This window comes from Spea bombifrons, chromosome 1, assembly GCF_027358695.1.
Source record: "Spea bombifrons isolate aSpeBom1 chromosome 1, aSpeBom1.2.pri, whole genome shotgun sequence".
Classification (NCBI taxonomy): domain Eukaryota; kingdom Metazoa; phylum Chordata; class Amphibia; order Anura; family Pelobatidae; genus Spea; species Spea bombifrons.
The window spans coordinates 10924210-10938743 of record NC_071087.1 but is presented as its reverse complement, the minus strand read 5'-3'; the positions used below and the strand labels follow the sequence as shown (position 1 = coordinate 10938743).

Sequence of the window (14534 nt, the reverse complement as noted above, 5' to 3'; positions counted from 1 at the left end):
TTTTCCTAAAACACTTAAGTATTAAAGCCTTTGACATGCTTGTATGTATGAATATATGTTCATTTGTAGATTTTTCATATTTTATAAAATACTACATTTTATTTTTAGAGCACTAATATTGGTTCAGAAATCATTAACAAAATAAACAAAAGTAGGAACAAAGGAAAGACCATTGACCTTGAAGCTCATTCTATTAAGAGTTTGAGGGGGTTTTATAACAAGTTATGGAACTACCTTGGTGAGGAGAATAGAAGAGCAGATGGTTTCTTTCTGAAATGGTTATGGGGTATTAGGAGATATAGTAAATTCCTGTGAACAAGTTTTAGTGTTAAGTGTAGAATAGTGTAGAATAAACAAGGGGAGAATCTGACAGAACGTGATATGGAATGCCACCCAATAAGGGGCAAGAAGTGTTGCACCATGGATGAAGCTAGCTGCAGAAACAGGGCTGACGAGTCTCGACTGCAGCTGCTGCATTCAGATGGCAGGCCCAGACTTTGGCACAAACATGACTATTTACCGTTTAGGAAATGTGAGGCTAGGAGCGAGTTCCAATGGCTGCCCGAAGGCACAGGGAGTGGTGCCCCTGCTTGGTTCAAGTTCTTCACACAACTGAAAACGCTGGGCAAGCCAGTTCTGGAAAGCAGGTGATCAGCATGGTCACATAAAGAGACGTTACGGGGCACTGTAGTGGTGGTGCGATACCCTCCAAAAGGAAGAATGGGTCTTGAAGAATTTTAATAAAGGATGCCCCGCAGCCTCAAAAAGGTGTAGATTGTTTTATCACATGAGGTCCTCAAAGCCAGAGAGCAGGTGAGAGCAAACAGAGCCCTGAAACATGAGGGGGGGTGGGTTGGAAGAGTATGGAACAAGCATTGCTCCAATACTAACCTCCTCCCCCCTCTCCCCACAAATGACCCCGCTCACTGCCCTAGGGCGTGATAGCACAGTCAGCTCAGGGGTTTTCTTTAATCTTAGATTTTTTATCCATTGCAGAACCTCCAAAAAAGCCTGGTCGCAGCCTCCTCCTGGGAATTTGGTCTATTTGACAAAGAGCAGCAGCGAATGGAAGAAGAACATATAAAACATCCCTCACTCAAGTCATCCAGACCTTTATCGAGGTTTCAATCAATGGATACTGCAATGTCATCCAGCAACGTGGTGAGCCGGGCCAATAAGAGTCATAATCCAACCTGGAGAGACCTCAAGTGAGCCAGACACCCAAGAGCTTTATACTGCTAGCAAACCAACCGTACAGCAAAACTCCTTGTATCGGGTCCATCTCTGACCTCAGAAGTAAGATATTAAGTATATTTCCACTTGTCCAGATTAATTTGGAGTTTCAGAGAGACCCACAGTTGCTCAACACTTAGCAAAGGGGATACTGCAGGTCATCAGCACACAGAGATACTAGACTTAAATAAACCAAAAAAAAAAAAGTTTGCTAAATTTCTAATTCTTGGTGCACTTGTTAAACAACAAAATTTAATTAAGGGCAAAACACAGAAGTTTTTTCCATTCAGAATCTAAATTCATTGTCACTTGCCCTCTCTCGATGTCTCTACCGTCTGCAAACAAAAATGTGGAGCTCTCTGCTTTGGTACAAATAAAAAGCAAAGATGGCACAAAAGAAGGGGGACAGCAGGAACCCCCAGCAAGGCGAGAGAAGTTTACATACTAATGCTTCTTGGATTCAGTAGAGGGTGTAGGAGAAATATGACATCATCATACAGTTACATTATTGTGCTCTGGTTATTAGTCTACTAAACTATTACACCGATTGTGATGATCCGATATGAATCCGTCACCACTCAAGAACGCGTCTAGTGCCTCAGCAGCTAATATTTTAACATTGTGGTAAAGAAAGAATTCACAATAAATTATAGTACTATTTATTAGTTTTAACACATATAATAAGACAAACAAAGAAGGAAAAAAGACAATAAAAACTAATATACAAAGTGAAACTTGTGCTGGCAGGCTAGATCTTCTCCATCTTCAAAATCAGGTCATCGCATATTTTTGTCAATTCATCATTTTCTTTACACTGGGGTGGAAGAAAGAGTCTAATGTTATACAGCTCTAGGAGACATTATTTAGGGGGAAGAAAACACATGTCTTATTTTGTCATTTTGCTACAACATGTAAGCACTGTGGAAATAAAGTGTGCAACATTTCAAGTCTTACAGTGCCAGTGTTTTTGTCTTAGGTGAATTATACATAAGGCACTGTAAATTTTGGAGGTAATCTGTCTGATTTAACATCTGACCTGAGTATTAACAGGTCAGATGTCCCTGTGGGGAAGAGGACTAGGCTTGGACCTCTAGCACATACAAAGAGTGAGATTGCAACACGTGATGCGTTCCTGTGAACATTAATCTATCTCTGCATGACGTAGGACTCTGGATACAGTTTGAGATAGGTAGTCATGGCAATATGAAAGTTTTTATTGAAGTGAATTGGTTAGCAAAAAAAAAAAAAATAATAAATAGGAATCATAGGAATTGGCACACTCAACTTTAAAGCTTTGTTCTGTAACTCAATTTTTGGCCAATCCACTGAAAACAGTAGGTGTATTAAAGAGGCGGAGTGCTAGCTAAAAAGGTACACTAATGAGCTTCTCCAACAAGGAGCCGAGCCTGCTTTTAGGAGAAGCTCTTCAGTTTAATGGAGTATAGCGCCATCTGGTGGTGATTCTAACTTTACTAGGCTTGGCAATTACAAACAGTTAATGGTCAGCTCTGCTGCTCACCTCATGTTAAGTTAATACACATCACATGACCTGGGAGTAACCATGGGATAAAATAAAATGCTCTGGGTTCTGCGCCTCTCCAGTTATTTAGGTTATTAAGGGTCCCAGATTAGTTTAAGGGGCAGTTTTTCTTGGCTCTTAAAGTGTCTGGATTGCACAGTGTAAGGTCTTGCATCGAGGTTGATATGTAGAATTAAAGAAAAAAATTACAAGTTGCCCAAGAACTAAGCAAACAGTGTTTAGTGCCGACGCATGGAAGAGTTATGCTTTACATGAATTGTACCTTCTGTTCAAGGGCACGCTCCAGCGATTGAATTTTCATCTGTTCTTTGCGCAGGGTGGCGTGTAGAACGGCAGTTTCATTCTTTACTTTATTTCGCACTGAAGCAATTTCTTCATTGGCTCTGTATATACACAAAAAGGAGAAACCAAGAAGGAAAAAAAAAAGGAAAAAATGCACATTTATAGTCTATTGGGGACTGAAATGACAAGAAAATAGTGGCACAAAAATATATTTATATATATATATATATATATATATATATATATATATATATATATATATATATATATATATATATATACACACACACACACATATATACATACATACACACACACACACACTTTACCTATTTAGTTTTTCCTCTGCATGTGCTTTCAGAGCTTGATAACGCTGTTCTTCCTTCTTAATCCTTGCAAGATAATCCTCAACACATTTCTTCAGCGCCTCTTCATTCTATATGAGAGATTATATATTACATATACATGACAGATTTACTAAAGTGTAAAAAAAAAAAAAAGAAAAAAAGCCTCACCTTTCTGTACCCTTCCAGCACATCTTTCTGCTTCTCAAATCTTTTGAATAGTTCAGAAAAAGACTTTTCCATAGAATTTAGGTCTATCTGGACTTGCTGTTTTTCTTCCAGGACTTTATGTAGTTCTAGTTTTGACAATTCTTTTTGCCTCTGGGAATCCTCTACGGGATAACAAAAGAAAAACCCAACATCAATAAATTGCGTTCAATGATATCAGGTAGGGGCAGATTTACATTCACACGGGGTGGTCAGGCATACAGGAAAGGGAGTTGGCAGGAGAGTTGCAGTTTCCACTCCCTGAATTCAATCTGCATTATAAGAGGACAAAGCTATCCATTAGAAGAAGATCCCTGTTCCTGCCGCTTCAGAAGGTAAAGATACCAGGAAGGTTAAACTGCAGCTTTCGTGTCCTACCTACATGATAAAGGACAGGGTGTATGGTTGGCGACAGGCAGTTGGTTCATGTCGTTGAGTAGATGAAGTGATTAAGCGAACGCTGCCCACACGGGAAAAGTATTGCTGGAAAATTCCCCATTTGATTGTAGCATTGCATTGGGCTGCCACAGGCCCTAGGGGGTTAATCAAGCTGCCTGTGTACATCTCTGCAGAGTAACTAATTACACAGAGGGCTAGTGGTCATGCTGCGTATATACCGTATTTGCTCGATTATAAGATGACCCCCAAAATCTGATTAATTTAGGAAAAAAAGAAAAAGCCTGAATATAAGACGACCCTATAGGAAAAAAGTTTTACCAGTAAATGTTGATTCATGTAAAAAAATTTTTTAATAAAAGCTATGATTGAGAAAGATATTTTGTTTTTATTTCCTTTTATTTTCCAACCTGCCCCCCCCAGTTATGCGCATCTGCCCCCAGGCTTACCACTGTGGCTCAGAAATGCCTTTTAACCCTCTAAATGCCACTGTGCCCCATGATATGCCTTTTGACCCCCTATGTCCCACACTGCCTTCCGAAATGCCTTATACCCTTATATGCCACTATGGCATTTAGGGGGTTAAAAGGCATATTATGGGGCAGTGTGGCATATAGAGGGTTAAAAGGCATTCCTGGAGGCAGAGCAACATTAAGGTAAGCACACCGCCTCCAGAAATGCCTTATGCCCCCCACACACTTTGTCAGTTCTTAAAGCCCTGGGCTACCTGATTAAAGGCGACGGCGGCCAGGAACAGAGAGGTCACCCTGGTCCCCGTTACAAGTCATTAACAGCATAGGTTTGGGATGGTCAGATGCCACGGGACAGGCGCACACACACACCATATCACCGGACGATCGTTTATTTCATGCGCTCGTTAACAGGTGGGAAGGAGAATATATTGGAAACCGGGAGAGGGCACACAAAAAGCTTACCCAGCAGCTGTGTGATTGTGCTTTCAAATTCTGAAACTATTTTCCTATTGAGGAGAAAAGAAAGAAAAAGCAAAACACACTTGTTAGTGCAAATTTATATACTTATTCTCTTGAGATGGAATATCATATATATATATTTTTTAATATATAGCAGCGCAGCAGGTTTCTCTGCTCAGCGACATTTCAGAATCGGGTTGAGAGATTTCATAAAAAGGGAACCATCAGTTTCTATGACGGGGCCCAAAATCCTTCGCAGCAGGGAGATATCCCAAACTGTACTATTTCTGCTTGACATGACTATAGTGCAAACCTCACCCCATCTCCACATACTCCAGGTAGAGTTTCTCATGTTTATGTTTCCATTCATTAACCTCCAGCTCCTTATCTTGAACCTAAACATGGGAAAAGAAAACAGTTGGGTTGTTCTACTGAAATGCCACACACTTCATGCATACGATACTTCTGCTGCACTGTTACACTCACACCGTGTCACGGCAAATAAACGAGGGGATTCTGCAGAATGACGGCCAAGTCCCTTCCACCAAATGCCCTGCAGGAGAAGTGTTTGGCCAGACATCTCCAGTGAGAGCCGGCGATGGCTCGGGGTAGGCAGGTTTTTGGAGCTTGCGCCCAAGAACCAGTGTTTCTGGAGGAGGTTTTGGGGTACGCATGCCAACCACTGGGTATGGTTAAAAGTTTGCCCGCCGAATCAAACATAAAATTATAAAAGGAATCGTTCCACTTACCTCTAAGTGTACCTTTTCTATAGCTGCATCCATATCCTTTTGGCTGTATTTCAGAACTTCAACAATGGAACCCACATCAGAGATTAAGTTATAAGGATCTGAAGGGGATAGACCCGTCGGAGGATCTGATCTCAAAGGGTCCTATAGTAGAGAGAGAGTAAACAATCCATTTACAACCGGCAAACACGCAGCACACCAAGGAGGAAAATGCATTTCTAAACATTGCTTGGCTGCCTTGGTAACCAAACTAGAATAGACAGCTTGCTACCGTCTTGAAAGCAGAAAGGGCATCAGTAGACACAACAGGTCCAAACGGAGGACTAAGGGCTATACGGTACATACGCAGCTTTCTTACAGATAACCAGCAGGCGAAGATAGTAGCCAAGCAATCTCCGGGGGGTGGATCACGGCTCATTTACGCAAACAGAAGAACGCCTGATACTCACGGACACGGTAAACGTTCCTAGGAGATCCAGCCCTTTGGGTTTCTCTTCAGTTTCAAGACACGGAATAATAGGGTATGCTGCATCGGACACCACGCCAAAAAGCTCTGAACTGGAGGGGACACAAATTATTAATATATATTATATATAGCTAGAATTACAGTCCATTTGCTAGCGGCCGCACGGCACCTACCTGCTTTTCATGGGTACGTTTTGAGGCTCGGCATCTGCCGGAAGGGTCTTCTTTGGAGATTCCCTTAACAGAGGGTCAAATTTCAGGTACAGGGACTGTTTTCTGAGAGCCGACTCCTTGAACTGAAACAAAAGCGAACTGAAAGCAGGGTCCATACGGCAGAGGAAGATCTTAACGGACCGGGGATATTTAAATAATTCAAGCGGACACAACAGGGCTTTCACAAGCGGCCAACAATGGAGGAGACGCTTTACATAATGATGGTAAACAAAGGAAAATCTACCTGAGAAGAGCCAAAGTTTTCAAGATAATCAACTTCTATTGTCGGATTAAGTCCTTCGGCAGTAGGAAAAACTAAAATAGAAAAGAAATGGGGGGGGGGGAATACATAAATGATCAGCACCAATAATTTAATATGTACAAAAAGTGAGATTTAAGGGGAGGGCAAGAAAGGTCTGATGAGTCTAGGGCTGCAACTAACAATTATTTTCATAATTGATTAATTGGCCGTTTAAATCTGATTAAAAAAAAACATATGCAAATTGTTTATTCAAAATAACGTAATGAACAAACTAGGTGTGAAAAACAAAACAAAAACATTTACATTAACCCATCACAATGGCATTTCCCTAATTGCCTTAATTTACCGACATATTAAAAGCGATATTTTAGAAGAACCCAAACACTTTCTCAAACTAGGTTTTACTACCTAAAAACTTATTAGTAAATATTAATTCATATGTAAACTATTTTCATATTAAAAACTATGCGTTTTTATTTGCCACTCTGCCCCCCAGATACACTCCACCCACAGATATACCTTATACCCCCCCCCCTAATAAGCCATATATCCCCCTATATGCAACTCTGCATATACTCCGCTACTGGCGGCACTTTCGCTAGAGCTTCTATGACTGAGCACTGTAAGGTCATGCGACGCCGGTACGCCTTCATAGAAGCCCCAGCAGAAGTGAAGGGCAGTAGCGGAGGTTGTCTGAGCATATCGCACAGACGATAGGAGTATGCTCTGCAGCGCTGAAGGGGACCTGGATCCTCCTCCGCTACTGCCCTTCTGGAACTTGGCGTTATAGCCGAACCTCTATGGTACTCCGCATATGCATTTTTGTTTTTGTATGTGCTAATGCTCACTGGACTAAGGGGGGGGGGGGTCTGTTTCTGGATTCTCGCACCCATATTTTGTCGATAGCCTATTTAACTTCTGTTGTGTAAATATGGTAATGGAGGGCACACAAAACATCCCAACCGTAAGACACAGATACAGACTAAGCAAAGCCTTAGAGCTTATTTGTAGGGAGAAAGAAACTTCATTTGTAGGTTTTACGTCCGGTGCAGAAACAAAAACGCTCTTCTGCTGGACGGCTTGTCTGTTTTACCGCCATCCAAAATTTGTGAAAAAATATTTAAGAATTCAAAGACCCCTGAGCAGGCAATAGTCTGACGAACCGAGAGAAGTTCTGCAATAAAATCTAGACTTCCACACAATAAAAAGACTTTTACAGCATGGCTGTTTAAGGGAAAGAATAAAGCCTTTAGCATTGAGATTTTTTATGACAGCATAGAAATGTAATTGCTTTTTAAAAAGGGGTGAAAGCTACAAGATGTATCCACTCAAAGAACACAAAGATGTATCCAGTCATGGTGGAGACAGCTTGGGTGGATGAATGGTTAGAGGAGCCTTTTAAATAAAAAAAAGATCCTACCGTATACTTTGCCAATGACATCACACACACAGTCAAGTCTTACACTCTGTGGCAGGTTTAAAGTCCATCTCTCCCGCCATCATAAAATCCGCTTGCGAGCTAGGCTGGAATTCTGCGTCCAGTAATCCGGTGTCTCTGCTGAACTCCGAAGCCCCGTCGCCGGAGGTCGCCGCTAAAGCCAATTCACTCTGAGCCAATTTTTCATCGCAGATTAGATCAGCCTTGTCATCGCTTATTGGATTTGTTACAGTATCGTCCACCTGAAGATGCAGAGAAGTTTGTATGGGGGGGGGCACAAAACAAAAAGTGAGCAGATATGCAATAACCAGTTTATATAGTTACATTGAATTCCCAACTGTTTAGGCAGCGATACTCCAAGAAGCACATTCTAAAAGCGAAATCAGAGCTCCTGGTAAAGATGGATGATTTCCAGTGCCAAAGTAGGGCCATGCCACAGAGCCGTGGTTCTACTTACTCAACCACATTTGGTTTATAAAAGTTTTTCATCATGTCTGTTTCACTGTACATTAAAACCAGACATTGTTGTGTTTTGGCACCAGGTTTAGTCATCCAACACTGCAAAGTGTCACACGTGGCAATTTTCATACAGGTTTAGGCAGCAGAAGAACAGTCGCTGGACTTGCTCCAGCAGCGTTCAGCACCGTATGTGGACTGCACAAGGAGCAACGTACACCACGTAACCAAGCTTTCTTACTTTCATTTCACTTGTGATCTCTGTAAGCTCATTAGTAGAAACCATGGAGTCAACGCCAACGGCTGGATGATCCAGAACGGTCCTGTAATTTTAAATACAAGATGGACAGACAACACAAGACTTAAAGCATTTCATCAACTTTAGTAAAACAAAGCATGATGTAATTTACAATGCATCAAACATATAGCTATAAGTCAGCAGGGATCACATATTACAGAAGGGACGTGCACCCCTCTGCAGATCATAGAAACATGCAACTGAATGGGTAACATCACACAAAACACCTATATTCAGGGTATAGGTAGGGTTAACAAGGCATCTTGCATCTATACCAGAAAACGCTCTTCTGCCAGATCCAGCCATAAATGTTATCTGGAATTCTGGCAAAGAGGAGTGGAAGATGAAGAGCATTCAAGCAAAGTTCTTCAAACAGCTGCCAGATATCCCAGCCAGGGTACCATAAAATCTTACTGGGATCAGGCCCTGGGTTGCACAGAGGGGACGCAGCAGCTGGCATCTTCACAGTTATGATATCAGAAACATGGTTAGGTTTTCACAGTAGAAAACTAACACGAAGATGTTTGGTGTGCCCACCAGAATGATAGGGGTTAAAGAGGCCTGAGCAAAGAGTTATTTAGGCGACATGTAAATAGGGGATGTTTATGGTTGTCACCTGTATGTTTGACACGTACACCTCATCACATGCTGTTGGCTGCTGTTACTTCCATTGGCTCTTAACGGGAGGGCCAACGAGTGCAGGAAGCTGACCTACTAACTAAGCCCTACTGACGCGGCCTGCTTTCTGTAGGCTAGACCGTTCCTTAAATCACGTTGAACCGTCATCATAATGTAGCCAAGTAGCACCAAAAATCAGACTTCAATAAGCTTGAAGCAAGATGTCATAGAATCCAATTCCCAGCAACACCAGAAAGTGCCGAGTTTAAGGGATAATAAGGCATTTTAAACAGGCTCCCCGATTTTGAGAGAGTATTAATGAAAATAGGAGACTAGAACGTGACACTTGTACTTACGCCTTTTCATTGACTGCATTTACAGTGATTTCATCAGTTACTTGGTTGCTGCTTTCCACCTCAATGGCAGCGGTGGATTCTACGGTGAGAGGACTCTGCTTCTTGGCAGGTTTCTCATCTTCAGCCTTCTGGATCTTAGGGGAGCTAGATATTTTGGCACCTCCACATCCAAAAGGGTTAAAACTGGGATCATCAAACTTATCCCAGTCAAAGTTATAAGATGCTTTTGGAACAATGACCTCCTCTTCAGGTGGTTGCTCAGCCACTTTCTCTTTTGGTTTTTCATCAGCAGTTTCTTGCTTTGCAGCGGGTTTCTTGGCAGCAGATTTCAGAAGAGGTCGCTTGCCAAGCTTCTTAGGAGGTGGTTTTCTAGGAGGCTCGCAGTCACCAAAATTAAACTCCAGCTTCACAGGTCCAGCTTTATCCCCATCGGTGTCATTGGGGGGAGGTTTTACTGGTGAGTTTTGCAGTTTAGAACCCCCAGTATTAAATGGATCAACTTGGTCTGGGTCAAACTTGTAGGAGGCTTTGGGAACAGTTGGAGGATTTTGAGATTCGTTGGTTGTAGAATCGGTATTCATCTCATCGGTGGACTTTAGAGCCATGTCGTCTTGGACCAGACATACATCCTTGTCCAAGGTCTCAATGATCTCCTTAGTAGCTTCATCATTTGATATAGAGGTGGGAGTTTCATCAGATGCCTCGGTGAATGGAATGGTGTCTTCTAGAGAGGTAGCTTTCACGGATGTATTCAAGCTGTCGTTCCCTGAACGGACTATAACTATAGGAGAGTCCAGGTGCTCCGGGGGAATACTCACAAGTGCATCAGAGGTACATGCGTGGCTGGCAGCCGCATCAGGCACAGTATCTTCCAACAGAGCAGAGGATTCAGTAATACACGGCACGTCTGTCACAGCACCGCATTCGGATTTTATAGGCGAGTTCTGCATCTTGTTAGTGCTCTGAAACGGGTTCATGTCCTCCAGCTTGTCAAAATCTATGTTATAAGCGCCAGCACCTTTAATAGGTATGTCATCCGTTATTGAGGATGGCTGACCATTAGTGCAATCCATACTTGGGTTTCCCAGTTCTTCAGGCTGTAGGCTGTTTAAAAACAAGATATAATTTTTAAGTATATGACAGATACACACACTCGTAATCGGCATTAGAAAGCAAAAGGAATAGTTTGAACACAAGCATGACACCACCAGATGAGAAGCTCACATATGACTTATAGAACAGGGCTAGTGTCACATAAGCTGAAATCTACAGTAACAGAAAGTCATGCTCCGAATAATAACCGGAATACATTTCAAGACCAGCTGGGACCCCTTAAAATACCTCCGAGGAGCGAGTACTTTAAGTGAGGATGTGTAAGGAAAGTGTTCAGGATTCATACCACCCCCTCGTGCGCTCAAACCCACTGGATGTGCTAATTTGGGAGCCATCCTGCCACATACAGCTTCCTTCCCAGCGCTAGCAACACAGATGTCCCGGAAAATACCTTTTAAATCTTTGTGCGTATTTCTTAACACTATTACCGAGCACTGACATTGCAGCATTTCCCTGGAAAGCTCAGTTTTTCCAGCCAGCCCTAAACACCACGGCGAGGCCAAGTTACCCACAGACCACACAGGCGGCACAGGGCGTTCACGCTGCCTCGAATAAGTAAATCATCCCCTGGTAAGGGCTCAATGAGCCAAAAACATGAACAATTCAATCGAGCGACGAGAGACTCACAACATAAGAAATAACATGAAATGATAAAATAATAATAAAAAATGACATTATAGTGTCCAGACAGACAAACGGCAGCACTTTTATGTTATGGTCATGTGGATACTTGCCAGCTGGTGTCGCACATGGAGAGATGGAGCTGCTCCAGCGCTTGGGTACATTCCTCCAGTGTAAGGTTCCCCGGTTTCATCGCAACGCAGGGAGTCACGATCTTGCGCGTCTGCGGATCCCTCATTGGGGTCTGAAAAGTGACCTAACAGAGTAGAGGGAGTGAGGTCAGCACATACGTGTACAAACCCCCACGCTTGCGAAGTCACACGAGCAAACAAAGCAACACCAGGTAAAAAGCACTTCAAAATTTAGGAGCCAGCTCTGTGCATTTAAGAGCCACGCCGACTACAGTAGCGCAAACGTTTAAGTGAATTTTTAGTCCCGATTAAAGGAAAGGCATTACCTTGTTGCTTTTAATGGCATCTTTCACGAGTAAGTTCTCTTTCTGCGAAGGACGGAGGATAGAAGGTCTCCCGGTGGGCTGGGTGGGAGAGAACAGGAAGTCACGAGACTCGGCAGCCAGATCGTAGATTACGTTTTCGTCATTTAAAGCCTCCAGACTCATTCTAAAGGAAACGGATTAAAACACAAACAAAAGTTGTGCGAGACCCAAAAGCTCTCACGCGTTGCGTATCCGCACTTTCGTATTATAGTCAAACAGCATTTCCACATACAGAGGTGGCTCAATTTCACGATGTAAACAGGGGCAACAACCCATTCTTACACAGTTATACACGTTAGTGAATAGCAAGGCAACCACACCGCAGAATGTCAAGTTTTAGTCTGAGCACAACACGACAGCCTCAGAGAGGACTGTGTCCCATGTGCCAGCACTGAAAGGGTTAAGGAGACTTTTTTTTGTTAATAGGACACTCCAGCCATCACACACACACTTTAATGCATTCATGCATTTCTATGGTGCCCCCTCGAACCTCCCCTCCATGGGTGGAAAGCCAATCAGTGTCGAGGAATCGTCAGAACACAGCGGAGGGGAGTCGCAGCTTCTCCCTAAAGGTAAGTACAGGGACCTACGCCTGCCACAGACACCGATCAGCACACATCAGTAACAGTCTGCGTATAACATATTCCGCACAGCCGCATACACATAACATAAACCCCTGATGGAAGCAGACTGGCTCAGCAGCTCCGCTACATAAACTTCAGGATCAGAAACGAATCGCAACACGGAGATCCACTTCAGACAGTTACAGACTGACAAAAAGCACAGACTTCATCAACAACAGGGATGCAACCTCTGCTGAGCCTGCCGGGTGACACGGAAAGGGGCAAAAGCGCATAAGGGGAACACCACGTCAATTTAATGGGTCTTCCCATCATATACATTATCATTGAGAAGATGACTGGAGCGTCCCTTTAAATGAAACGTCAACTGCGTTGTCAGGGCAACAAATCTCACTTAAACAGCAGAAGAAGAGATGAGAGAGGCTGGTATTTCCCGTATCCATGGGGGAAGCTCAAGTCACAGAGAACAACTTTAAAGTCCTTACGATGGAAATGTATTTGGGAGATCGGGATTCAGCACTAAAGGAAGTGCAGACATTAATTTATATTCTAACAGAGACGTAATTCCCATTCAAAACATCACTTGCAAAACAAACCAGCGCATGTCAAGTCAACAGCTGCCTGACGTGCTGGAAAGGCAGGAAGATGATGGGCATGGAGTATACATTTACTGTATAATATATATAATATATAATGTCTAGCCAGCAGATCCATAATATTTCCACCACCTGGCATCAAATCACACACTGGAATGGTCACCAAACGGTTAAAAAGCTGGAGGGGGGGTGTCAGTCACCACCTTAGCAACACTTGGAGGTGAAGAAACGCCCCGGTGATGAGTGACACAGAGGGACTTTATAACTATCCATGTATTCAGACAAGTCACCATTCATACTGCTAGGGCCGGCGTATTCTCCCAGGATAAGCTCGGTATACAATCACAGGAGATGAGACATTCACCTCATCCTAGTCTCCATGACGAGACCATGGTGCTTGGCCTCATCAGGATAACAATATCCCTGACCCATGCATGTTTAAATCCTCTAACTATATTAACCTCTACCACTTCTTCTGGGATGCCGTTCCACTTATCTGCCACCCTCTCAGTACAGCTTCTCTACATTACATCTAAACGTAGAGCGTTACATTGTGGCATCTTGCAGCCGATGCACACCCGCAGAGCTTTTATCATTGCGCGCGCTGTACATGCCAACCGCATTATTAAGCGAAAGAATCAATGCAACTGGAAAGAGAGGGACAATTACCCCGCTCTGCCACAGAACGGCAAGTCTGGAAATACCGGAAAGCAGTAGCCCGACTGCAACTCTCATCATGCACAGGCTTCAATACGACACCGCATATTATCGCTTCTCACACTGCTAGAGGTTTGCGGAGCGGAATTAAAGTGCCCAAACTGTGTTAAAAGCAGAAGAGCCCAGCCGGCTATCTCCTATAAACAAATCCTGAGGCGGGGCGCCACACTCCGCTCGCAACGCAGGCCACACGCGTTAATAAAGTGCACAGCAAACGCTAGTAAAAGCCAGCCGCCAAACTCGCTCTTTGCACAGTACAACGAGGCGGTAAATACCAACAACCATTCCACCGACGGGCTGTCCGGTTACCTGTATGATAGGCGATCCAACACACCGCCTACAACACTGGAATTCTCCGCTGTTGTCTTCCACAAGGACTGCTCTCAGCTCCTACTATTTGAAGTTAGACTGTTGGCAAAATCCCTCCAATCGCAGGAGCCGAAACTCCTTTACGTCAAAAAGCGGATACGAACGGGCCAATCAGACAGCGCGACTGACAGGCAAGCGCGCGCTCGGCGGCATGACGTTTGACGGCGCTGCCAGCTCGGGAGCGAGTGCGGCGCGTGCCTTTTGAATGATACAAGTAAATAAAGTTTAAATCGATTATATAGACGTAGGTGCGGG

General features: G+C 43.4%; 1 protein-coding gene across 1 annotated transcript; it reads right to left on the bottom strand.

The window, feature by feature from the left end:
• Positions 1–1876: 1876 nt before the first annotated feature.
• TACC3 (transforming acidic coiled-coil containing protein 3) lies at positions 1877–14331 on the bottom strand. Its single transcript, XM_053458181.1, has 16 exons — positions 14220–14331; positions 11978–12140; positions 11634–11776; positions 9787–10890; positions 8756–8837; positions 8084–8300; positions 6603–6673; positions 6320–6441; positions 6130–6238; positions 5684–5824; positions 5253–5329; positions 4938–4981; positions 3571–3731; positions 3385–3491; positions 3036–3156; positions 1877–2047 (listed from the first exon to the last, which is right to left on the bottom strand). The coding sequence occupies exons 2-16, from the start codon at positions 12137–12139 to the stop codon at positions 1982–1984; spliced, it is 2727 nt and encodes a 908-aa protein (XP_053314156.1). The 5' UTR covers position 12140; positions 14220–14331; the 3' UTR covers positions 1877–1981.
• Between the last annotated feature and the right edge of the window lie 203 nt (positions 14332–14534).